The sequence below is a fragment of the Drosophila takahashii genome, chromosome 3R (assembly GCF_030179915.1).
Source record: "Drosophila takahashii strain IR98-3 E-12201 chromosome 3R, DtakHiC1v2, whole genome shotgun sequence".
Classification (NCBI taxonomy): Eukaryota; Metazoa; Arthropoda; class Insecta; order Diptera; family Drosophilidae; genus Drosophila; species Drosophila takahashii.
In genome coordinates this window covers 27,747,720-27,773,149 of record NC_091681.1, presented here as the reverse complement: position 1 = coordinate 27,773,149, position 25,430 = coordinate 27,747,720, and the positions used below count along the sequence as shown (strand labels likewise).

Below are 25,430 nucleotides of genomic sequence, written 5' to 3'. Positions count from 1 at the left end.
GAAAAATTGAACTCAAATTTAATTACAAGAAAGAATTAATTGTTTATTTAATGATTCGTTGTCATCGAATCCCATTTTATAAATAAAAACTTACGGGGCAGTGCTGCAAAACGACTCTGGATTATAGGGCTGCAACGAGAGCGCGCACTTTTTGAACAGCTCAAACTAATGATAACAACTTCAGTTCCTAATAGTTTTTATTATTTTGCTTACAAATAACTACAACACTTTTCTGGCGTATTTAAATGTTTTCGTTTATTTTCACAAGAGATTTCTATAACCAAATAATTAAACTAGAACGATTGAAAAATAAACATAACCCACTATCGGTGCTGCTTAGTTTCCAAATCATTCAATTTCCAGTTCGGTGCACTATGTTTTCGGGGGGCAGCTCGGTTAGACCAGAGGCAGCGTTTCGACGAGGACTGTAAATTTAATTAGCTCGGGGTACTGATCGTGCGGCTAGACTCGGATTTCTACTTGGCGGCGGCCACGGCCTTGCCCGCCTTGCCGCCCAGAACCTTGAGGGTCGCGTCCACCACATCCTGGACGCGCGGCAGGGCATGCGCCTCCAGCGTCTTGGCATATGGCATGGGCACATCCACTCCGGCGCAACGCCACACGGGGGCGTCCAGCTCGAAGAAGGTCTGGTCCTCCATAATGCGGGCGCAGATCTCAGCTCCAACGCCTAGAAGGATAAAACAAAAGTGATAGAAGGTTTGTTTTTATTCTTATGTACTTTTCACTTACCATGCTGTGGCCAGCCGTTCTCCACGGTGACCAAATGGTGGGTCTTGCGAACGGAGGCGAAGATGGTGGCCGTGTCCAGTGGACGAATGGAGCGCAGGTTGATGACCTCGGCCTCAATACCTAAAGAGTGAGTAAAAGAAAAAGTTAGCTGATTTTTAGGGTCACAATACAATACAATACATACCCTTCTTGGCCAGCTCGGCAGCCGCCAGGAGCGATGTCTCCACCGCCTTGGAATGCGCCACAAGGGTGATGTCCTTGCCCGGCCGCATGATCTTGGCCTTGCCAATGGGCACCACAAAGTCCTTGTCGGACACGTTGTCGGCCACCGGGAAGGCGGTACCGTAGACCAGCTCGTTCTCCAGGAACACCACGGGATCGGGATCACGGATAGCGGCCTTCAGCAGGCCACGGGCATCCTCGGAATCGTAGGGCGAGATGACCTTCAGGCCGGGACAGTGGGCGTACCAGGCGGCAAAGCACTGCGAGTGCTGGGCGGCCACTCCGGAGGCGGCTCCATTGGGACCACGGAACACAATCGGCACGTTTACGGCACCAGCGGACATGTAGAAGGTCTTGGCGGCCGAGTTGATGATCTAGGGTTTATGGTAAAACAAGATAAGTTTAGTTTAAATGAAAAATTGTTCATATTATGTATGGGAAACCAATGATAATGGGTATAACTATTTTATATTCTGTTGATTCTGTTAAATTCAACTGCCTCCTCCCTGAAACCGCTCATTCGCCAATTCAAGTTAATACAAGTCGCACTTTATTTGTTACACTCCGCTCCACTTCCGTCTCGATCTTCACTTAATGCCTAGTTTCTGCTTAATGATAAATGCTGGCAGGCGGCGTCCCTTCCAGAACCGCGGCAGCGGTGTCTCGTTTGCCTGCCGCAGGACCTCGGCCACGTGCTGCTCCGCGCTGAAGGCCTCCGCCTGCTTAATCTGGGCAATCAGCTTGCCCTGGAAGGCCTTCTCCTTGCGCATCTCGCGACGCTGGCGCACCTTGGCCCACTCGAACTTCATCTTGCGGCGCAGCTTCTTCAGCTTGTGCTTCTTCATCTTGCGCCGCCGGATGACGATGAGGCGAGCGGCCTCCATCTTGTCCGGCCTGCTCTTGTCCAGCGGCGGGGCAATCACCTCGCCCACTCGATCTCTGTGCAGGATGTCGTTGATCTCGTTGAGCCAGGTGGAGCGAGGACTCTCGATAATGAGGCTCGCCGGCAGAGGTCGATCCCCGACTGGCGGCCTGGCGCAATCGAGTACCTTTGCCTGCACATAATCGGATAATATGGGTGGGGATTAGTGAAATCCGAGCAATATCTGGGGCAGGAGCTAATCCACCCATATTATCCCATTAGGCGCCGCGGCCACAACTTGCACTTGAATTGGTCTATTAGCTAGCTAGTGGAGTTTTGGGGCATTTGGATTGGATTTTCGTGTTCTTCTTTGTTGGCAATGAGATAATATGAGTAGTTAGCCTACTGCTGGAGTGGTTCTTAGGCATAGGATGAGGGAACTCACGTGATCGATGGCCTGCATGGAGAAGTTCCAGGTCATGAACTCGCACACTGGACGCAGACCGGCCATGGCAGCTCCCACGGCGATGCCGGCGAAGCCCATCTCTGTGATTGGCGTGTCGATGACGCGCTTGTCGCCGTACTTCTTCCACAGGCCACGGGATACCTAGAACAAGAAATTGAATAATGTATTTATTTATTTATATAAAGCTAACTTAGAGTGTAAAACTATGAACTAACTAAGAATTTTAGAGGCTTTCGGCTCGACGGTGTATTTTATTGGGGGACAGTTTTCTTAAATGGTATGTTGAATAATGTAATGTAAACTAGCATCTAATATTCCCGAATAATGTAATAGATGTTTATATTTAGGAATATTAGATGCTAGTTTATGTACTTGGGCGAAATAGATATATTCTAAGTATTGATTCATCTCAAGAGGTAAATAAAATAACTGTTCGCATTTTGCTTAAATATTTTTCAAATTTTCTGATTTATAACACGAATTTTTAGAGGGAGTTCTTTATGATTAAAAGCCTTTTTATCTTTTTATTCCGATATGATAACAGTGCAACTAATTTTATGTGTTTCTTAGTATACCCTAAACAAACAAAAAATGAGAAAAACATAAATGAATTTTTCATCCACTTGTATAGATTTGCTATAAATATTTGCCGGCACCCAAACTACCGACAGATGGGTAAACAAATCGTGATTTTATGGGGCAATCAAGTATTATCAGCAGACGACAGTCACACACATTCTGCGTGACCTTGCCAATTTCGATCACGCATTCAGATTCGCAGCGACCTATTCGGAATCATTATCAGTAGTTACATATAGCACGCATATATCACCCCAGGCCCAGCACTCCTCCGACTTCCCCCCTTCGCCCCTCCTCTCCTCACCTGCATCAGCTGTCAGCGCAAACCGACTGATGGTTGGTGTTTACGTAATCAGGGGACGGGAAAAATGGTAGCTAGTGGCAGGGCTCACCTTGTAGGCACCATCGTACTGGGCCACCTCCTCGCCCAGGATGAAGACCCGGTCGTCGCGGGCCAGCTCCTCGTCCAAAGCGCTGTTGAGGGCATCCCGCACGGTCATCTGCTTGGCCGCCAGCGCCTTCTGGCTGGTGGAGAACGCTCGCTGGGCGGAGCTGGCCGCCTGGATGAGTCGGGATCGGAGCATCGTCGGCGTGTGGTTCGCTTTCCTATGGGTCTATCGGTTTCGTATCCGGCTGCAGGCGTGAGTTTCGGTGTTTGAGAGCTATTATCTAACTTAAATGGGCAATGATTCTACGCACCGACTTCCGTCCCGAAATTTTGATGTGAAAATGCGGTGTGTGGCCAGACTGCACGCTTAAAATATACCAGACCCGCAATTTTGCGGTCACACTGCTGTCAAAACTTACCAGAGATGCCATCTTTTAAAAATTTGATTTAAAAGTATTGAGACTTCAGAATATATATTTTTAAAATATGATTTTTAAATATTTGGTAAATTTATTTATATATTGGAATCAGTCAAATTTACAATTTTACGCAATTGGCCGTATCATCATTTCAACAAAGGTAAAAGATATCGTATAGTCATTTTTCCATGCATACCAATTAATTCCCATGCTGTCCGGTGAAATTCCATCCTTAAAGTATTTTCCATTAAGATGACTGTAATAAAAATTATTCAAGATAAGCAATTCATTCAAGTTTTTAATGGAATACATACCTGTAAAAACAATTTTTAAACCACCAACCACCTGAATATCTTTGAGCGCAAGTACTGTCATTATCCCGATCAATAGTGCTGAACTTCATATTCTCTTCATATCTTAGGGAGTCTCCCGCTGTCCCTGAATATTTCCCCAGCGCTTTAAGCTCGTATTGTTCCTGCTCACTTCCAACTTTAAAATTATCATAATGAGCGAAAATAACGGTTCCCTTATGCTCAAGTTTTATGTACAGTTCGTGTCGTTTCTTAGTTAGCTGATGTAGTTTCTCCAGCCCGATGAAGAATTCAGTCTTTAAGTCTCCAAATCCATTTTTATATTCGTTCCAGTTTCTTGCAAAGCTAACAGATCCATCTTGCCGCCTTTGAATAGTCATCCAACCAGACGAATTGCATGGAGCCTCAAATGGCGACGTTCCGGAATTCTTTATTGTGTAAATGCCATTTGGGCGGCCTTGTGTACAATTCTCTGTGGGCCTAAACACTAAAAGTTCTGCAGACAATTGATTTATTTTTTCCAAATCAGATTTAATTTTACTCTTAAGGCTTTCAATTTCTTTATCTTTGCTTGAAATCGTTTCATTCAGGTCCTTAACTTGATTACTTTTGACAATAATTTCTTCAGAATTGCTCTTTATAACGTCTTCTTTACTTTTGAGTTCCGCAGTTTTATCAGCGATTTCCCTATCTTTAGCATTTAACATATCTTTTTTAGTTTTGAGTTCGTTTTTAACATTAACTAACTGACTTTTCAAATTTGTAATATCTGCTGTCATATTGTTTACTTCCTCGTCTTTGTTCTTTATTTTCTCACTTTGTTGCAAAATTATTTCGGCTTTGGTTCTTAATTCCTCAGATTTGTCAGTAATTGCCTTATCTCTTACGGTTAGAAGCTGGTCTTTTATTTTGATTTGGTCTTGAGCACTTTCTAATCGAATTTGCAAGTTATTAGTGGTTGCTGTTATATTAATCAATTGTTCATCTTTGTGTCTTATCTCTTCACTTAGGGTATTGATTTTTTCATCTTTTAGTTTCATTAGAATTTCATTGTTTTTAAGTTGTTTGATTATTTCCTGGTATTTTGTATTCTCTAGCTGTTTAATTTGTAATTGGCACGCCGTACTTGATAACCTACTCTGTAAATTATTAATTGTATTCACCTTATCATCTTTGAAATTTAGTTGCTCCGTTTTCTCCTTAATTATTTCATTTTTTTCCTTAATTAGTTCATTTTTTTCCTTGATAAGTTCATTTTTTTCCATTATTACATCTTCTTTGGATTTTATTTTTTCCTCAGCAATTGCCAGCCTAGTCTGTAGGTCTTCAATAGTACTCGACATATTTTTTAAGGTATCACTCTCAGTTTTCGCTTCTACATAGTTATCAAGGACTGGTTTAAGTATCGAAAAACAGTATGCGTTGCATTTATTGTCCAGATTTTGATGAGACGATTGCAATTCTTGCAGCCCTTTGGAACCGCCTACAAGATATAGATTCTGCAACACCGTTACCGTCAGAAAAAACGCGAAAACTCTCATCGTGTTTTTGATGTTGCCTGTGCCGGAATTTAACTGATGTCTGAGCTGAAGTCAAGTGCTGCGCTTGAATTTATATTAAGCAGAGCTTTCTCTAATCAAAGTCATCTCAATATAAACCTTATATATAGGATAGGTCAAATCAGATGACCTTATGTTTTCGGCCGAGTGCGGAAATTCCCATACCTTATCTGCACTGTATATTTAGAGCAGCGGTCGGCAGCGCCCTATTAAGTGAGCATAGGGTTTTGTTCTGCCGCCGCGCTTCTCTCACATGTATAACGTAGAACAGCGGTCTGCACACACACATCGATGAGCTGCCCAGTGCAAATTACTCACACAAATATAAAAGAAAATGTCAACGTATGTGTGTGCTGATTTAGAGTCTGCATGACTTTAAAAACCTTGACATTCCTCAGATAACTTATAAGGGGCTGTCCATATATTACGTAATCACCTAGGGGGGGGGAGGGGGTCATTGAAATGATTATGTTTGATTACATGGGGAGGAATGATTACGTAATCATTTTATATGAACTTTTTTATTTAAAGAATTTGTCTAAAAACTTTTTTCCTTTAATTATATCTACAAACTTAGATAGGAAAGCAGGGAAAACATTTTTGTAGTGGCTGGGCGTCGAAAAAGAGAATGTTTAGTGGTTTAATCACACGAAGGACGCGAAGACCTGGAATGGCTTGACGAAGAGTATGTTGGAGATAATATCAGCGTAGACGAACCATACCAAACTTCATTTATAAACAATATTAAAGATTGGGTTGCATCTCCGTTTGAATCCACAGATTAAAACAAAAAAAAATTTATTCTTGGGATTACGTAATCATGGGGGGCGGGGGGTGGTGTTTATTGAATGATTACGTTTGATCACCAGGGGGGGGAGGGGGTCAAAAATCACCAAAAACGTGATTACGTAATATATGGACAGCCCCTAATATAGCATGTTATTGACAAACAACAAAATATTAAAAATTCGACTGAGCTCCAATAAAATTAAAGAAATAAAGCTTGAAATGGAATGTCATTTCCGCCCAAGTTAATTTAGTACCGTAGGTTCGCTGTGTTTTTTGACGTGCTAGGGGGAATTTTAGGGTGGTGAAATTTTTAGGGAAAGTTTGGCTTAGGTATTTTTCCGGAAATTGTGTTACCCAAATGTTTGGAAAAACCCTTAATATTGCGATTTTTCCAATCTTAACATTTCTACAACGTAATTTTGAGATTTTTCCAATTTATTGTACTTGTTCGAAATTAACTGATTTTTTGAATTTAGGGGGAAAACTGAATTTTTTAGGGGGAAATATCGACTGTTTGAGATTTTTTAGGGGGCAAGCTGAAATTTCATCTGGCAACTCTGCGATATGAGGTGGTTGAATTTGTGAAGTTTTATATTTTGTTATTTGCGTAGAATATATTAATTAATGCACGGGCACGCAAGAGATGATTAGCGAGTGACCGAGGGCAGTAGTAGTTGGGCCAACCTTGGTTAGTTAGCTCCACTTCCTCCGCTGGCAGCGGCGCACGGCAATCGATTTTTATTGGAGGCGAATGTTGTGGAATTTCCCATCCAACTTTCCCACACTCTGAACTCCGGCGGCGGCATTTAGCGAAGCGCGATGAAGGACGGCGGTCACATAACGCTCACACTCTCGGCGGGATCACCGGCGACGGTGGACGAGCGGAGCAGGAAGAGTCTGCGACGGGTAGGTGGAAAGAGGGGGTGATGCCCCCCACGATCCCAACAAACCAATCCCCCATTAACTTCTATTTGTTCCCACGTTTTAGGCTTGGAATCAGCTGCCCCGTTGTCAACGCAATCTCATTATTCTCGGAATAACCGCCTTCTGCGTGACGGTGCTGCTCTGCCTGAGTGGCGACCAACTGCTGGCCGCCAGTCTGAAAGATTCGGACTCGAAGGCCATCGTGTCTCCATACCAAATGCCCGCGCCAAATCCGCACCATCACCCCGGAATGGATAAGGATGTGCCTGGAGACTCTGCTGGAGCGGCAGCGGTTCCCGAAGATAAGAGACCACCCCGGGCGGAGGCGCTAAGTGATAAGGTAAATAGGCCCCCTACTTAATTGATAAGTGCTTAATTGGCTAGCTATGTTTGCCCATTAAGATAGCCGTCCATATCAGCTCGATTGCCTGTTGTTTTGATTTATTGCCGGCGCACTTCCAGTGAAATTTTATAATGATATCTCAATCTCAATCAATTTCAGTTTAATGAAGTTGCCTACGGGGAAGCGAACTCTGCCGAGAACGTTGTCCGTCTGCCGGAGACGGTGGCCGCTCAAGGACCTCCGCAGGCCGTGGCCTTGCCTCCGCCGGACAATAACAAGGAGCAGGACACTGGGGGAATCGACATCCTGAACAATGTGGAGGAGCCCATGCCGCAGGAGTCAACAGAGCCGCTGAGCGAACGCGAGCAGCTCGACCAGGCCATCAAGAGTCCTCTGAATCTGGGCGGAGTCAGTTTCAAGGAGCACCTCAAGAAGATAAAGCCCCTCCTGGCCAAGGGACAGCACTTCCATGGCGCCACCAATGAACGACAGTCGGCCGTAGTGGCCGCCTTCAAGCACTCCTGGGCGGGCTACAAGAAGTACGCCTGGGGTCACGACAACCTGAAGCCCATCTCCCAATATTCCCACGAGTGGTTCGGTCTGGGACTCACCATTGTGGACTCGTTGGACACCATGTACATAATGGGCCTAGATGATGGTGAGTTGGCGTTTTTTATAACTTAAATAACCAAATAACTTTCACTTCTCTTTAATATTCACTACTTTTACCACACAGAATTCAAAGAGGCACGCGACTGGGTGGAGCATTCACTGCGCTTCGATACTAAGCGCGATGTAAATCTCTTCGAGGTTACCATTCGGGTCCTGGGCGGTTTACTATCTGCCTATCACCTGAGCGGGGACACAATGTTTCTGGCCAAGGCAGCAGAATTGGGCAACCGTTTACTGCCAGCCTTCCTATCGCCCTCGAATATCCCCTATTCGGATGTGAACCTCGGCGATCTGTCGGCGCATTCACCCAAGTGGTCACCAGACAGCTCCACCAGTGAGGTCACCACCATTCAGCTAGAGTTTCGTGATTTGAGTCGGTCTACAAACATTTCCGTTTATGAACAGGTAAATAAATCGGATGAGAGGCAATGGGAAATTATAAAACAATTTACGCCCAACAGGTTGCTCACAAAGTGAGCGAGAAGGTGCACGATCTGGATAAGAACCATGGCCTGGTGCCCATATTCATCAACGCCAACACGGGAACCTTCCGCAACTACGCCACCATTTCCCTTGGTGCGCGCGGTGACTCCTACTATGAGTACTTGCTGAAACAGTGGATTCAAACTGGCCGTAAGGATAACGACAAGTAAGTATTGTAATTTTACCCGTAACTCGTAGAGAAAAGGGTATATTGTATTCGTGCAAAAGTATGTAACGGAGAAGGAAGCGTTTCCTATAAATTCGTATAAATTCTTGATCAGGGTCACTAGCCGAGTCGATATAGCCGTGTCCGTCTGTCCGTCAGTCTGTCCGTCCGGATGAACGCTGAGATCTCGGAAACTATAAAAGCTAGAAGGATCCGATTTTCCACACATATTCTTGGGCTTCCTACGCAGCGCAAGTTTATTTCAGCCGAGCGCCACGCCCCCTCTAACGCCCACAATCGCACACTAACAATTTTAAAATGTGTCTGGGGCCCACTTCTTTAAAGATTTCCGAGAAGTATAAATGCAATTTTGTTGTGTATACTTATACCTATCGAAAAGTAGAAGACATTTTTTAAATCGGACCATTCTATACCAACCCGACATATCGTTCTCCCTTGTTTTTTAACTCCAGTATGGCTATGACGTTTCGTAGAATACACTCATACAGCAGAGATGTTACACCTGTGCAAATAGCAATTGTTAAGTATTTATTTCATTAGACCTCTGTTTATTTTAGCCTCATTTTGGATTATATGCAAGCAGTGGATGGAGTACTAACACAGCTAATGCGGCGCACTCCACGTGAGCACTGGGTTTACATTGGCGAACTAATCAATGGCAAAGACTTCAAGCCGAAAATGGACCATCTTACGTGTTATCTGCCGGGTACTTTGCTCCTGGGTCACCAGAATGGAATGCCGGACTCGCATCTAATACTTGCCAGGGACTTGATGGACACGTGCTTTCAGACCTACATGATGAATCCAACACATTTGGCGGCCGAGATTTCTTACTTTGCGCTCACCGAAAAGGATGATCAGGACATTTATGTGAAGCCAAACGACGCGCACAATCTACTGCGCCCGGAATTCGTGGAGAGTCTTTACTATTTCTACTCGTTAACCGGCAATCGCACCTACCAGGATATGGGGTGGACAATCTTCCAGGCCTTCGAAACTCACGCCAAAGTTAATGCAGGCTACACATCGATGGGCAATGTCAAGAACACACAGAACACGCGGCTGCGCGATCTGATGGAAAGCTTTTGGCTGAGCGAGACTTTGAAGTACTTCTACCTGCTGTTCAGCGACGACCGCAAGGAAATCGATCTGGAGCAATGGGTCTTCAACTCGGAGGGCCATCCACTGCCGGTCTACCCGCTCAAGACTTAATTACCCCCTAAGCGAGGCAAATAGAGGGCAGCGCAACTTAGTTGCGCCAGCGAAACTAACTGGAAACCGAATAGAGTCGGCGCATTTAGGCTGCAACAATCGTTTAACTCCTATTCGTACTTTAGCGCAAATGCCAAATACTATGCTAAGCTTAGGAACAGGCCGAGCTCAGTTGGCCAATCGAATAAAGCAATGCCCAACATTGGGATGGGTCGATGTAGTCGCGAGGTGTAATATCAAATTTTAGCAATCCAAGGCTAAGAAAAATTATTAAAATCTAAATATGTATATTAATCAGGGCCAGTAATCTTAATTATCCAGTAGCTTTGGGGCTATTAAAATTGATATTATACCAACAAACTTTGTCATCATTTTTCGCCCCAGCGATTTTGAACAAATCATCGAACCATCCCATCTTCCTATTTAACACGTCTTTTTAAAATCGGTAGGACTCGATTGTATAATATTCTTTGTACTGATAACTGTTATTTTTTTGTATTAATTTATTTCCTACTTTAAGCACCTAATGTAACATGATATTGGGCCATTGCTAACCCGTCTTTTTAGCCAGTAGCCAGCCAGCCGGTTTTAACCTTGTAATCTCTCCTGTAGTTAATTGTGTATGTTTACGTTAGCATGATATTAGGAACTCAGTTGCACTCTGCACAAAGTCGATTTGTGTGTAATCTCAAAAGTACGGAATAAACGAATCTCACAGAAAATGCACCAAAAGCATTTTCGATCCCATAGGCAACCTGCATATTCGAAAAAGAGCCGATAATAAAATGCGATAATTTTTAAAATTGTATGGAATTTCTCTTTATTTTCCTAAGAACATTTCACCCAGTACAAACGCAAATGCATGAACTTTGATTGCATTTCCTTTTATTTAGTTTTCGTTCTCAGTTGGGTTTTCGGTTTGTTGCGTTTCAGTGAGATTTATATTGAATCTTTTGTTTGTTTTGTTTTATGTACTTAATGTTTATGACGACTATGAATGGATGGGCTTAATAAACTATCAAATATTAAAGTTGTTTCCTTTGCTTTGCTGTCTCTCTCTCCCTATGCTGATGATGTTTAATTAAAACTCACAATGTTTGTTTAAAAATCTTTAGTTTTCTCTTTATGTTAAATTACATTTAGACACATTTAGCTGAACAATTCAAGTGACGACACTGCTCTTTGTTGTTGTTGTTATTGTGTTGTGGAAAGGTGGTTGCGGGAGGGGCGACCGAATTGAGTTCTGAGTTCAATTTTGTTCTAAATACAACTTAAAACAATTCGCATTAGTAATCTATCAATAGATTTAAATTTATTCAGTTTTGGGTTGCCAACTTAAATTATGCTATTACATATACATTTTTACACGAAAGTTATTTGTCTTTGAATAATAACTAGAAGGTTTCAAAATTGAAATACAAGATCATGCAACTCAGACGGGACGCTGGATAGGTGGGATGATGGGCTCGGGTTATGGTTATGGTTATGGTCTAGGAATCATGGATGGGGGGCCTGAATAAACGAAGCACATCTTAAAATATGTGGTACCTCTTGAAGTTCCCTTACAGACTACACGTAATACAAGCATTCCGTCCATGGTAGTACGTATCGTAGTAGGTGTGTTAGTGGTGGTATTAAAGTAGTAGTTAGTATTGTAATTGGTATGTAATTGATGCGTGTCACCCGCCCTTCCCACGCCAAACATTTACAATTGCTTTCGCGACGCGCGATTCGTTTTGGATAAACTTTGTAGTGGCTTACTGAGTGTGGGTTTTTCATTTTGTATAGACTTTAATCGTATTTATTATGTATGTTTACAAGCTAATCAGACATCTATATTTAAAACGTGGCACAAATCACAAGTCAGATTTGTCGCAAGATCAAGATACAATTGATACGATTCGTTAATTTGTTGTTACTTGTTTTCCTGTGGTTCCTCATCTCAATACTCCCTCAGCTTCTCTGTTCAATCGATCGATCGGTTTGAGTGTATCCGATATTACATTAGATTCAATAATTTATAAATGTTTAAACTAAATTGGCTAAAATTGTGATTTTTGAACTGCTTTTGGTTTGCTTCGTAGTTTGCCATAGTTGGTACTCGTTAATCCCTAAGATCTTTGCATTTGCCTTCCAATGACACCCGTAGCTATGCCGAAATATTCTTTACTCTCGAATTGAGCACGTCAATAGGTTGGTTGGTTGGTTTGTTTGTCTGTAATATCAGAAGCAGTCGTACGTGAAGCGCTTTAAATGATATCTCCTTCTAAAAATGCTTAGCTATATATATTTATAATCTGGTTAGACAGTTCCAGGGGCGCTATTGAAACTGTGGCATGCTCTAACTATTTACAAAACTCTTTCGCAACGTAATGCGCAAATAAATGTACTTTATCTGGGCCTCTAAAAATGGATTGGATGCGGATAAATTGCTCTGCCTGATATTTCAGCGACAACAAAATTGGCAACGTGATTTTAATTGTTTCTCAGAATTGCTTCATGTAACTTAATTATGAATTATACAACCAATTCGTTTTCTTCCCTTCCTCTTTTTGCGCGTGTTTCTTCTCCTCATCATTGCCTTCATTTTCTTACGTACTTTTCTTGGTTTCATTTGAATAAATTGTCTAGGGGCTTTCTCTTAGTTACTGTAGCTATATAATTTATAATATTACGTTCCGTTTAGTGTACCTCTGTGAGAAGCATTTGATGCTATTCGTCGTTTAGTTTTCAATTCACCACGTCAATTGCTTTCTTGGCTTTATTGGCTCTGTCATATTTTAGATGCCTCTCTTCCTTCCTCCCCTTGTATTAAGTAATTGGTTATCTGAGGGTTGTTCAAATATTGTACAAAACATTGGACTAAAGAATACAAACAATAAGTAAAAACAATTTATGCTACGGTCTCAACTTAGGTCTAATTAAAGATTGTACTCGGGGGGTAATGCTAAAACAATAACCAAGGACAACTAAGACGGGAATCTATACAATCAGGAAGTCGTTATTATCAACCGTTTTTCACAAGGTGGTGGCATTAAACTCTAGTATCAGACTGTTGGAGGCGTTTTCCGCAGCAGACGTGGTCGGCGCTCCAAGTCAGGAGGTCATTATCGACTTGACCGGATCATCGAGACCGCCGGCCACGCAGCTAAAGTCGTTCAGCTGCCCCAGATGCTGTGCCTGGGCCTGCGTCATGTTCTGATGATGATGATGGTGCTGCAGGTGGGGCTGTTGCTGATGACCCTGCATCATCTGATGCTGCTGCTGCTGGTGGTGGTGCTCCAGCAGTATGTTGCTGCTGTTGTCCGCCACTCCGCTGACTGCCGAGCCACCGCCACTGATTAGACAGTCGTTCATCTCCTCGCCCAGCTGGCGGCGACGCTGAATCACCTGCTCCTGCTGGCAGCTGGGCATGTTGCCGCCCGCCTGCCGCTGGTCGTCTAGCATGCTGTCGCCGAGGATCGAGCCCAGGGAGAACTGCAGCGAGTCGCCGCTGTTCTGCAGATTCAGGATGCTGTCGATGGCGCTGGCCACATGGCGACTGATGTCATCGTCGTACTCTCCGCCAGCGCCCACAGCTGCGCCACCCATGTGGCCAACATGCATCTGCTGCTGCTGCTGCTGAATCTGCTGCTGCAGATTGTGCTGGAAGTGTTGCTGCTGGTGCTGCTGTTGTTGCTGTTGCTGCTGATCCATTATGTTGGCGTAGGCAAAGTTGTGTTGCTGCTGCACCTGTTGTTGCTGCTGCTCCATCAACATCTGGGGGAAACCAGCAGGCAGCATGTCCGAGTCCAAAAGACCATGCTGAGGCACTTGGACATGTTGCTGCTGCTGCTGCGACGACATGGGCGACGAAGAGGAGGACGAAGAAGCAGTGCACAGGCGCTTGCTGCTGTTGTCATCTTCCATATCGCTGCCAGAGCCCATCAGCTGGCTATCCCAGCTCCGTTTGCGCGATTCTCCGCCATTTACCAGTTCGCCGTTGCTGGTTCCGCTGGAGAGGAAGTCGCTGTAGTGCGCCTCCATGCTCTGCATCCAGCGTGGATTGTTGTTGCAGTTCAGTTCAATGTGATGTTGCTGCTGTTGTGATGGTTGCTGCGGGCCTGCATACTGCTGCTGCTGCTGCTGTTGCGACGCCTGTTGCTGCGGCGCCTGCTGCATGAATGTGGCGTCTGGCACCCACATGCTCATCTTGCTTTTGTGGTTGACCGCCGGCGATTTCGAGTCGCCAAAGATCTCGTCCAGGTTGGACTCAATGTCGTGGGCATCGCTGCTGCTCTTCACGTCCAGGTGCACGGGTGACTCACCGAACATGGCCTCCAATCGCGTCTCCACGGACTTCTGCACATCGGAGTCGCTGCTGAAAAACTCACTGATGGCCGGATGCTCGTTCGGTTGCTCAGCATCCAGGACCACCGGCTGCTCGCGTTGACCGCTGCACGAGGACACAGTCTTGACGGGATTGGAAGCAACCTGGCTATCGCTAACACAACTGCTGTTGCTGCTGCTCGTGGTACTCTGGTTGCTCTTGTCGATGCAGCCGTTTGGAAACAGATCCGACATGTGGTTGCTGTTGTTCATCATGTTGTTCGAGTTGGAGTTGTCCAAAAAGTGCGATGGCTGTTGCGCCGGCTGACGATGCGGCTGGTTTCCATTTAGCTGTTGTTGCGGCTGCTGCATGGGATCACTGTTCATCAGATTAAGCTCCTTTTGCAGACAATACCAGCCATCTTCCTGATCCACTGGCTCTGCTCCCGTGCCTTTGATATGTTGCTGCTGCTGCTGTTGCTGTTGCTGTTGGTCCATCAAACTTCTCTCCTGGTAGCGAGTCTCAGCGTTCTTGGCCAAGGCCGCTTTGTTCTCCACCTTCTTCATTATGAAGCTGGTGGTGAGCTCAGACTCTATATCGAAATTGTCATAGTCCTTTTTGATGTACTTCGAAGCTTCCTTGTCCTGAGCCTCGCTCTTCACAGCTCCGTTTACCGAGGAGGCCTCACCAGATTCGTGGTTTTCCTCTTGCTTCACTGTCGCACTTGGCTGAGGCTGTGCTTTGCTGAATGCTTTGTTCACATCGGCGCTGTTTTTCAGTAAATCAAACTTGTCCACAACGCCATCCGATTGGGCTGACTTATCCATGGGCTCTTGCTTAATCTCCTCCTTAACTTTAGCCTCGGTTTCCAGCGTTGTTTTGTCGCCATTCTGCTCCTCCTTCAGCTGCTGCTCTAGCTCCTTTTCGGCGGTGCGAATGTCGTTGATCTCGACTTTGAGGTCATCGATCATGAGCTGCTGCATTTGCAGGATCTCCGAGGTGCGATGTGGTAGCTATCAATTAATGATACAAAAAGTTAATAAAGAATTAAAATAACTTAATTGCTGTTCATACCGTTGACTCCTGCATCAGTATCTCCTGGAACTTGCCGTTTAGCTGCCTGAACTTGTCCTGGAATCCCAGAGCAGTGGACTCAAACTCTTCATCTTCATCCGAGGGCAACTCCACATCGTTTTCATGCATGCAGTGGTACCTGAAAATCAACACCCGTAAGTAATGATCAGTTTTAGAAAGCAGTTTCATACCTTATTAGCCTCTTAACCGCCTCATCCTTGGTGCGGAAGGGCTTTACGTAGTCCGGCTTCAGGCAGCTCTCCTGGTCGACCTCCAGTTGGCGCACGAATCTGCGAAAAGACAAGAGTTAGTTTCTAGCTCGAGAGTGCGTTGCTAAATCTGCAATCCAGTTGGCCGCTTTTCGCTTGAAATCGGCATTGTTCAACCAACTACTCACAAGGAGAGGCGTGCAATTTTGGGTTTCTGCGTTGGCATTTCATCCATTTTGCTCGGCATGTAAAGGGGCAGGCTCGGAATGCTCGGCAGTGTTGGCAATCCAATCCCTCCTGGCGTCACTCCAACGCCCATTGCTGCAGCTACTGGTGGCAGGATAGGTGTAGGTTGCTGCTGTAACTGCTGCTGCTGCTGTTGCGGTTGCTGTTGCTGGGGTTGCAATGGTGGCAGTGGCAACATGTTGTTCACTTGCATTACAGAATTGCTGGTAAGAGTGTTGCTGCTGTTGTTGCTGTTGGTCAGCAGATTTGTGGAGCTGGCGAAGATCAGCGGTGGTGGTCCGCTTTTGTTCAGCAATGGCTGCTGCTGTTGTTGTAGTTGTTGCTGCTGCTGCTGCTGTACAACTGGCAGCATATTTACTTTTTGTGGCAACATATTGATGCTTCCATTGGGCGGCTGTTGTTGTTGCAGTTGCTGTGGGTTTTGCTGCAGCTGCTGGCTATTGCTATTGGCTTTGTTTCTGTTAGCCGGCTCTTTGGGTTTTATTTGGAGCTGCGACTGTTGCGACTGTTGCTCCTGTTGCGGTTTGGGCTGCGCCTGCTTTGGTTTGTTGCCTGCCTGTTGCTGCTGCTGCTGTTGCTGGTGCTGCATGGGATAGATGTGTATCCTCTGAGTTATGTTCTGCTGGGCACTGGGAGCAGCTGCGACAGCAGCCGGAGCACCTGCCGTGGTGGATGAGTGGTTATTGGGTTGAACCACATTGGCGGGCACGACTGTCTTCAGTGGCTCCGAAACCGTAGGTTGCAACTGCGGTTGCTGCTGCGGCTGCTGCACTGCCTGTGACATCAGGCTGAAACCTCCACTTCCATTGGCCGTCGGCAACATTCCCTCCGGAGTGGGCACCTCCTTCCCGGAGGCAAGGATTCGGTGCTGCTCGGCAAAGAGTCGCTGCAGTGCCAGATTTATTTCCGCATCGGTCATCGGCTTGTTGTAGGCAGCAATGGTTGCGGGATCAATTTCCGGCGACACTGGCAGGAAGGTCGTTTTGTTCTGCAGCTTTATGGTGAGGAACTGGATCTGCATCTGCACCTGCTTGAAAATCTGTTGCATTTGAGGGGTAAGTTGGATGGTCTGCACGCGGGAAACGGTGTTTGGTTGCGGTTGTTGCTGCTGCTGTTGCTTGGGAGCCTGTAGTTGCTGTTGCTGCTGCTGTTGGGGTTGCTGCTGCTGCATCTGCAGTTGGCTGACACCAGAAGCTACCGTTGGAGAAGGCATCGGAGCAGGCGTAGCCACCGTGGTTGCCGTTAAGCTGAAGCTCGTCCTCTGCTGTTGCTGCTGCTGCTGCTGTTGCTGCAATATCGCCGCCGTGCCGGTTGGCTGTTGCTGCTGTTGCTGCATTGGCACCGTAACGCCCACCAACTTGGTGCCGCTCGTCGTCTGGAACGGCTGGATGCTGGCGCTCATCGTGGTCGTGGTGGTGGTGGTGCAACTGGAGCTGCCCACCACGATCATCTGCTTGCCACTGGCCACATTTGGCTGCACAATTTGCACCGGATTATTGTTGGGCTTCTGCGAAAGGGGATCCAGCTTTGGCATCGGCTTAACCACGCTGGCGTTCTTCAGATTGGCCAACTCGGAGGCATTGGTCGGCGTCGCCTTGGGCTTCCTCACCGGCTTCTTCTTGACCACTGCTCCACCACCTGCTGCTCCACTGGTGGCTGCTTTGGCCGGCTCCAGTTTCGCCTTGCTCTGATCTATTATCGGCGCCACATTGGCCACCTGCTTGGTCACCGTGGTCAGTGAGGTGGTGCTCGTGGTGGTGGTCAACGTGGTGCTGGCCGTTGTGGTGATGGCCAGTCCATTGGTTATCGGCTGGATGGGATGCACGATCTGCTGCTGCGGTGGCTGCGGTCGCAGTGGCATCGAAAGCTGCTGTTGCTGCTGCTGCTGTGGCGGCAGTGGGTTAACATCGTTGAAGTGCAGTTGTCCCAACTGCAGGCACTGGGCCAACTGCTGGGCATTTATCCCGGCCGGAGCAATGAGCAGCCGCTCCGTGGGTCCAATCGAGGCGGCCGTCTGACCCGCGCTCATCGCCGTTATCTGGTTGGTCACGCTGTTCAGGCAGAACAACTGCTGGGTGGTGGGATCGATGGGCGGCAGGGCGATGTACCGCTGCTGTCCATTGTTGGCCAGCTGGGGAGGAGGTGGCGCCGGCGAGGGTATTGGAACGGAGATGGTGGCCGGCTGAGTGGGCAGAGTCACGGGCACGGTGACGGGTTGCAGCTGCGGCTGTAGCTGCGCCGAAATCAGTGGCTGCTGCTGGATGAGCACCTGCGAGTTGAGCGGCAGAGGCGGGAAGGACATCGTCTCGTTCTGCTTGGCGGGCAGCGTGGCCGGTGGCTTCATCGTCGACATGGTGGTCGTAGTGCTCGTCATTCCTAGCATGCTGCTGGCGGGATGTGCCACCTGACTCCCTGACAACTTTCTATTGTTGGCCACTGCAAAGGGAAGGATTTTAATTAGTTTTTGTTTCAAAATTTTTTAATGGAATAGATATTTGAAAATGTATTTTTTATAAAATGAACACATTATATTAGTAACGGTAGGCAAAAACAATTTATTTCAGGGACCGTAAATAATCATTATTTGAGATTTTTATTTTAAAAAGACTACGACTAAAAATAACGTTCTTTTTACTCTTGTCCACAAAGTATATGCATTTCAACAAATCTGGAAAGCAAATTAACTGTTATTTGTTCATGTCTATAAAGTGCATAAAAACCAGTTAAATTGTTGATTAAAATATGTAAAAACCTCAGTAGGCCTTTTAAAATAAAAATCTCAAATAATGATTATTTACGGTCCCTGATTTATTTACATATATTGTGAGCTGTCACTTAAATGTCAAAAACTCATTGTGTTAAAAACACGCTGTGTAAAAAACACGTCGTGTTAATAACCCGTCGTGTAAATAACACAAATGACATGTGTGTGTTATTTATGTTTCTAACATATGTAGGCTTCAATTTTTGACACACATGTCTATAACTTTTTTTGACATGTTAATAACACAAGTTATTTACAGTCTGTGTTATTTTCCGAACCCTGATACTAACTAAATATGTGGTTTTTTCATGACCACCTTAGATCATTTTTCTCATTCAAAACTTACCTTTTACTTCTATTTTTGGAGTTGCTGAAACCTTGGGCAGCGCCTGCTGCAGGATTGGCTGAGGTGGCGCCACTGGCTGGGGGATTTGGATCACCTGCTGTTGCGGCTGCAACATCGGAGTGGGCGGCTTGCTGGGATCCACACGCGTCGGTTCATTGATGATGGTCACATTGGGCAGGGCGCCCTTGAGCAGTGCCTGCAGGATGAGCTGCGACTGATGGTCCTGCGGATTGTTGGGATCATGTCGCAGGATCAACCGCTCGCACTGCTCCGACACGGTGAGCGTGAGACTCCCGGTAAGCTGGGGCACCAGAGCCGCAGCCGAGGCAGGAGATCCCACTGAAACCGATACATTGGCGGGCATCCCGGTCAACTGAGGAGGCAGAATTGTGGCTCCTCCGGCGGTCAAGGCCGGCGTGGTCACCGGCGGTTGGGCTGCTGCACTGGCTGTCGCCGTCGTCGGCGGCGGAGGAGGAGTGGCCTGCGGTATGGCCACCAGTTGCATCTGCCTTCCATCGGTGGACAGCTTGAATCCCGTGGACTCCGCACTGATCGTAGGCGCCACCGAAGGCACCGTTGGCTGAAAGACCAACTGCGTGGATTGGGAGGAGCCGGACGTATGGGCTCCTCCTGCTCCGCTTCCCGGTGTTCCCCCCATCACCGTGGCTCCCGGCGGAAGGATCGGCATTATCTGGATCTTGTTCTCCACCGCACTGCTCACGGGCATGGCGGACGGGTGATGATTGTGCACCTGCGAGATCTGAATATTGCCAATCTGACTTGGCACTGCCGTTGGCGTTCCGTGGGTGAGCATCAGGGTGGGATTGCTGCTGCTGCTGCTCGTCACTGGAGTGGGCGTGGTCAGCGTGATGGTGTTCACAGTGGTGGGTTGGCTGTTGTTCAGTATAGTACTGGTGCTGCTGCTAATTGTGGTGGTGGTGGTGCCGCTGCTCGCGGAGATCAAGGTGCTGGTTTCCGGTTTCTTGGCATTCCTCCGCACGGCTGGCTTTCTTCGCGGCTTCACAGCCGCCGTAGTGGACACAGGATTGGAAGTTGGAGCAGCAGGAGTGGGCGTGACAATGGGTGCCATGCTGGGCAGGCTAATGTTTATGGTTGGCGTAGTCGCCTTGGCCGCCGCCGCCGCCGCTGCTGCTGCCGCCTGTTGCGCCAAATGCTGCTGCGCCTGCTTCTGGATTTCCTCGGCCGTCGGCAAACGCGGCGTGGACAGACCAAATGGCGGCACCGCTGCCTCCGCACTTGGATCGATCTTGATGAGGATATTTGGTATTTCGGTGGCTGATTCGCTTCCCGCCTGCTGAGATGGCGTCGCGGGAATGGTCAGGGTGAAGGGCAGGCCATCGCTGCCGTTTTGGTTCGGTATGGAGATCATGATGTCGCCGCTGCTGCTGCCCGTCGTCGCTGCTCCGCTGGTAGTCACCTGGTTTGCTGCCTCTGGTTCGGTGTCCAGGCCCATTCCATAATCCTCGTCGTCGTCATCGTCGCCGGTGATGCCGCAAAACTTCATCACATCGCCGAGATCCAGCTTCCCGTTGCTGCTCCGCTGGATGGTCGTCGGTGGCGGCGATGGCGACTTGGAGCGCACTGCCTGCGGTGGCGTGGGCGTGGCCGCCGCCGCTATTTTCTGGGGCGTCGGTGGTCTCACCTCAACGGGCGCAACGGCGGCAGGAGTTGCCACCGCCTGCTTCTTCTTGCGCGGACGCGGCTTCTTCTTGGGCTCCGGGACGCTGGTGGTGGTTGTCGTCGCCTGGACAACGGATTGCTGGGCCTGCTGCACCTGGGACTGGGTTTGCTGCAGCTGATGCTGCAACTGCTGGATCTGCGCCTGCTGCTGCTGTTGCTGCTGCTGCTGCAGCTGGATGGTGGCCATGGCCGCCTGCTGTTGCTGCTGCTGCTGCTGCATCATGGGCACCGGCGTGGGCTGACGCAGTGGCTCCGGGGTGACGGCCAGCGGTACATGCGCTGGCGAGGATTGGGTAAAGAGCTCCGCCGTCGTGCTGCCGCCAGTTCCTGCATTGTTTGTTCCCGGCGGCTGCGGCGTTTGAAAAGCGTTGGCTATCTGCTGGAGATGCGCCCCGTTCAGCTGATTCAAATTGATGGTCGCACCACCCAAACTCTGCTGCAGATGCGCCGGCAGCTGGGAGATGGCGGTGAGGCCATTGGGCATTTGGATTTGGGCCGCCGCCAACTGGAGGTTCTGCAGCTGGGCCGCGACACTCTGGCCGAGGAGCTGCGTATTCAGCGTGGCCGTCGTGGCAAACGGCTGAGATCGTGGCGCCTGCGCCTGTGCCTGCGCCTGAGCCAGTGCCGCATGCAGACCCGTGAGCTGGGTGCCCGACTTGATGGCGCTCTGGAATTGACCAGCCGCCGTCTGATGGATTAGGTTCGCCTGCGAGGACACAATGAAGGTGGGCGCGGCAGCCAGCTGCATGGTCGCTCCATTGGTGCCCACTATCCGCAGAAGTTGCTGCTGCGCCGGCTGCGTCTGCAGTTGCGGCTGCCCACGGGCATTCTGCTGGATGACCAGCGAGGGCGTGGTCGTCAGCTGGGGCGTCGGCGGCCGCAGGATCAGCTGCACGCCCTGCGGATTCTGCTGCACCAGCACGGGCATCTGGTTGAGCAGCAACTGCTGCGGCTGATTGGTGGTGGCGTTTAGCAGGATCTGCTGCTGCTGCTGCTGTTGGGTGGGATTGTTGGCCTGGCCAGTTTGCTGCTGCGGCGTCTGAGAGATCTGTGCGACGGTTGAGCCCTTCTTTTGCTGCAGCTCCTGCTGCGGCTTGGGCAGGATTTGTTGCGGTGCCTTGCCGGTCTTGCCGGTTGGCATTCCCGTGACCCCGGCATTGCTAACGAAGCGATGTTGCTGCGGCTGCGGTTGCTGCTGCTGCTGTTGCTGCTGCTGGATGGGCTGCTGCTGCTGCTGCGGAGTGGTGGCTATGAGCTGGCCCTGCGGTCCCTGGATAAACTGGAAGACCTGCTGCGCCTGCTGCTGTTGCTGCGGCTGCTGCGAGATGGTAAACTGCTGGGGCAGCATCTGCATGGGTTGGGGCTGCGGCTGCGGCGTGGGAGGCTTAATCGCAGCCGCTGCAATGGCGCCGCTGGGACTCGGGATGGGACTGTCCGCTATCAGGGGACTGCTGCTCTGGTAGTGCTGGAACTGCTGATGCTGCTGCTGCTGCTGCTGCTGCTGCCCCTTCTGACCCTTCGCCGGACCCTTGGCGCTGCTGCTGACCAAACTGCCGGCCGAGGTGGCGAACGAAGTGGGCGTGCTGATGGCGGTGGCATTGAACTGTCCATAGCCTCCGCCGCCGGCTGCCACCGCAGTCGCACTGCTGATCGAGGTGGGTGCGACGGCGCTGCTGAAGATCTGGTGGCCCAGCTGTTGCTGTTGCTGTTGTTGCTGCTGCTGCTGGGTTGCCCGCTTTGTGCCCTTCTGTAATGGACAATTGTTACATAATTAAAATTCAATCTTTATTGGTTACACTCCCTTACGATTCCCACCTTATTGAGCTGGATATTATTGGATCCCACCAGAGTAGCATTCAGCTCGTTCCCAATGGCATTTCCGTGCAGCGCTACTCCCACTCCCACTCCGGAACTGCTCCCGGCTCCTCCTCCCAGGCCAGCAGTTAGACCCGCTCCAGTTCCTCCGGCGGCGGTGGCTATCAGGCCACCACTGGTCACGCCAATGACCGTCGTGGCAGCGGCCGGCGATTGCGAGGGGCTCGGCTGGAAGACGACGGTTCCAGCATTGGGACTGCCATTGGTGAACTGGTGGATGGACTGTCTCCTGCCAGGCGTCGCCGCCTTGCGCTCCTGTAAGAAAGTAGGGAAGGGTGAATTAAGTTAAGATATTCTTCAAAGTTAGGGTAGTTCTACATTTCTCTAGTATTTTTTAAGGAGTTATTTATTTTTATAAAAAAAAGTATTATATTGATCAGCACCAATACCCGAGTCCATCTAATCATGTCCGTCTGTCTGTCTGTCCGTATGTGCGTCTGTCCGTATGTCCGTTTGTCCGTATGTCCGTCTGTCCGAACTAGTCTCTCAGTTTTAAAGCTATCGCGATGAAACTTTCCCAAAAGTCTTCTTTCTATTGCAGGTAGTACATATGTCGAAACGAGCCTATATCTTATGGACATAATATAACTGGGAATTCCTGGTATTTATTTTAAACTTCGGCTTGCCAAAGATAACTTCCTTTCTTGTTATTAAATTTTCATTTTATTTTTGAATTTTCGTGTCGTTTCTCGGCGAGATCAACTTACGTGTTCCTGGGGATTGCTGTTGGCGTTTACTTGACTGCCACCGGCTACGAGCACCACATCCTGTGGGAACGGCGAGAGCGATGGCGATGGTTGCAGACGAGGGCTAGCTGAGATCGATGGCGATGGACTGGGCGTCAGAAACGGACCCGGAGGAGACAATATTCCTGGAAGCGAAACAAAAAGCGAAAACGCAAGGGCGAAATTAATATTTGCTTACAAAAATCGGGCGCAAAGTTGACCCAAATATATATATATAGAGCCAGAGTGTGTATGTATGTATATGCGGGCATATCTGGAGCTGCAATCGTTTTTTGGTACGTGACCAAAGTGGCAACTGTCCTCGGGTTCTCCAAGTATCTCTCGCCAGATAGCACGGCGCATCTCCCCATAATTGTCCGCCATTTCACAAAGTTGTTTACTCTACCCCTTGGCCCTACTTTCTGTTCCCCTTTGTGCATACAAAAAGCGAGGCAACTTAGCACATTTTCAAACACCAGCTGAGATGAGAAGAGCCCCTCAACCTTACGTACACAGCGACACACGACGAACCGAACTGAAGACCAGATACAATTTGGTTTTGGGCCAGAACCAGTTTCATTTCGAGAGTTCTTTGCACTTCTTCAGCTCGAGTATCTTTTCTCCTCTCACACTCTTCTTTTGTTCGAATTCTTTTTTATGGGCTCTTAGAGGAGCAAGCTCTGCTTTCAGCTTTCAAAATATTGGCCAAAGGCATGGGCAATCTGGACAGGCATTTAATTCAATTGGGAGCTCGCTTTCAGAAACTCTCGAGGCGTCGATGAGAAGGTGTGGAGCGGGCGAGCGAGCTTAGAAGGAGTTAATCCACCGGATATGCTCTTTTATGGCCTTACAAGCCCATTTAAATTTATTAAATTATTTCTTTTGTCCAGCACATTGCCATATGGTTCAATAACTCCTTACTTTGTCCAAGTAAATTGTATTAAATCCTCCTTCTCGAAGCTTCGGTTCGCAGCTTCCCAGGAATAATTTGCATACACATATTGCCGCAGCTGAAAAGCGACGTGAAGTGAGGGAGGAAAACCCGAGGGGGGGAAAGGATGAAAAGGGGCGGGCAGCAGATGCAAGTGAAGAGCGCCAGAAATGAGAAGCAAAAGGGAATATAATACTTGAGCGTTAACAACCCGCCTCCAAGTTGCGTCCAATAATACCCTTATGTAAGAGTTTGAAAGAGATATAATTATATTCCTTCTCATTATTAAAAAGAAACCAATTGTAATTACTATGAAATTGTTAATAAATATGAAAACAATAGTTTCAGAAAGATACATCAATTGTTCGCTTAAAATTTAGATTTTTCCTATATGCCATCCCAAATAACAGACTTATTATCTTCAGAAAGAGTATATCTCTCAACATTATTAAAAAGAAACCAATTGTTAATAAATATAAACAATTTATCCAGAAGATACATCAATTGTTCCTTAAAAATTAAGATCTTTCCTATATACCATCTAAAATAAGAGACCTTCGGGAAGCCCATTGTTATGAACTTAAAGCGTGATCCATCCTATCCTCCGATAGAGTATAGACAGACAAGAAAAGGAGGATAAGCGAAACATAAGCATGCATCAAAATCGACATCACCGTCTCTCGTTGTCGGCAACTGAAAGGGTTTTGGAGGTGGGAAAGGAAGGTGCCTTCGCAGGAGGAGCTGCGCTGCATCAGTGTTTCCAAGTCTCGGCTGCCGACGCAGCATCATTATCGACAGCAAAACTAAATGCAAAAGAATTTAACAAGCGCCCCTTGGATCTGCCTATACAGAGAGCACCGCCTCCTCATCCATCTCCTTGGCTTTCGAATGGCTCCCGCTGGCAGCAGCAGCAGGAGCAGCAGCCGTTGCCATTCAATCCTCATCACAAGATGGCCAGAAGGTTCGAGGAGAGATTGTGTGCGTTGCTGGCCGTGATGTATTCCTGGCAACGACGAGTAATGCTGCTGCCTTTTGTGTGTATTGCTGCTCGTTGCCTGGGCGATGTTTGTTTGCAGCCACCAAA

The 25,430-nt window shown here is 47.8% G+C and overlaps 3 protein-coding genes across 4 annotated transcripts in view; 1 reads left to right on the top strand and 2 right to left on the bottom strand.

The window, feature by feature from the left end:
- Positions 1-228: 228 nt before the first annotated feature.
- Positions 229-3,719, bottom strand: Pdhb (Pyruvate dehydrogenase E1 beta subunit). 2 transcript variants are annotated; one of them, XM_017143662.3, is made up of 6 exons: positions 3,579-3,719; positions 3,272-3,512; positions 2,280-2,441; positions 935-1,346; positions 751-870; positions 229-688 (listed from the first exon to the last, which is right to left on the bottom strand). In XM_017143662.3, the coding sequence occupies exons 2-6, from the start codon at positions 3,461-3,463 to the stop codon at positions 477-479; spliced, it is 1,098 nt and encodes a 365-aa protein (XP_016999151.1). In that variant the 5' UTR covers positions 3,464-3,512; positions 3,579-3,719; the 3' UTR covers positions 229-476. The 2 variants fall into 2 exon arrangements, with proteins under 2 accessions (XP_016999151.1, XP_070073053.1); XM_070216952.1 differs by lacking the exons at positions 229-688; positions 751-870; positions 935-1,346 and adding an exon at positions 1,500-2,027.
- A 3,176-nt stretch (positions 3,720-6,895) lies between these two features.
- alpha-Man-Ib (alpha-Mannosidase class I b) lies at positions 6,896-10,972 on the top strand. The gene is made up of 6 exons (XM_017143434.3): positions 6,896-7,251; positions 7,334-7,609; positions 7,772-8,270; positions 8,349-8,689; positions 8,746-8,933; positions 9,512-10,972. Exons 1-6 carry the CDS (start codon positions 7,165-7,167, stop codon positions 10,164-10,166), a joined length of 2,046 nt encoding a protein of 681 aa, XP_016998923.2. The 5' UTR covers positions 6,896-7,164; the 3' UTR covers positions 10,167-10,972.
- Positions 10,973-11,262: 290 nt separating this feature from the next.
- Bicra (BRD4 interacting chromatin remodeling complex associated protein) overlaps positions 11,263-25,430 on the bottom strand; it is a 50,163-nt gene continuing 35,995 nt past the window's right edge. Inside the window, exons 3-9 of the mRNA XM_044395620.2 lie at positions 23,398-23,561; positions 22,631-22,945; positions 19,115-22,562; positions 15,947-18,440; positions 15,741-15,839; positions 15,550-15,688; positions 11,263-15,488 (exon numbers count right to left, since the gene is read on the bottom strand). Of these exons, the coding sequence (XP_044251555.2) occupies positions 13,263-15,488; positions 15,550-15,688; positions 15,741-15,839; positions 15,947-18,440; positions 19,115-22,562; positions 22,631-22,945; positions 23,398-23,561 (8,885 nt within the window). The 3' untranslated portion in view covers positions 11,263-13,262. The remainder of the gene's footprint in view (positions 15,489-15,549; positions 15,689-15,740; positions 15,840-15,946; positions 18,441-19,114; positions 22,563-22,630; positions 22,946-23,397; positions 23,562-25,430) is intronic.

What these genes read in the sequence shown, in the direction of transcription:
- alpha-Man-Ib (XM_017143434.3), top strand. Translation starts at nt 7,165, where the DNA reads ATGAAGGACGGCGGTCACATAACGCTCACACTCTCGGCGGGATCACCG. An exon ending in CGGAGGCGCTAAGTGATAAG is followed by an intron (nt 7,610 to 7,771) that starts GTAAATAGGCCC and finishes AATCAATTTCAG; the next exon opens with TTTAATGAAGTTGCCTACGG. An exon ending in ACATTTCCGTTTATGAACAG is followed by an intron (nt 8,690 to 8,745) that starts GTAAATAAATCG and finishes TACGCCCAACAG; the next exon opens with GTTGCTCACAAAGTGAGCGA.
- Pdhb (XM_017143662.3), bottom strand. Translation starts at nt 3,463, where the DNA reads ATGCTCCGATCCCGACTCATCCAGGCGGCCAGCTCCGCCCAGCGAGCG. An exon ending in AGTACGATGGTGCCTACAAG is followed by an intron (nt 2,442 to 3,271) that starts GTGAGCCCTGCC and finishes TTCTTGTTCTAG; the next exon opens with GTATCCCGTGGCCTGTGGAA. An exon ending in CCATGCAGGCCATCGATCAC is followed by an intron (nt 1,347 to 2,279) that starts GTGAGTTCCCTC and finishes CATAAACCCTAG; the next exon opens with ATCATCAACTCGGCCGCCAA.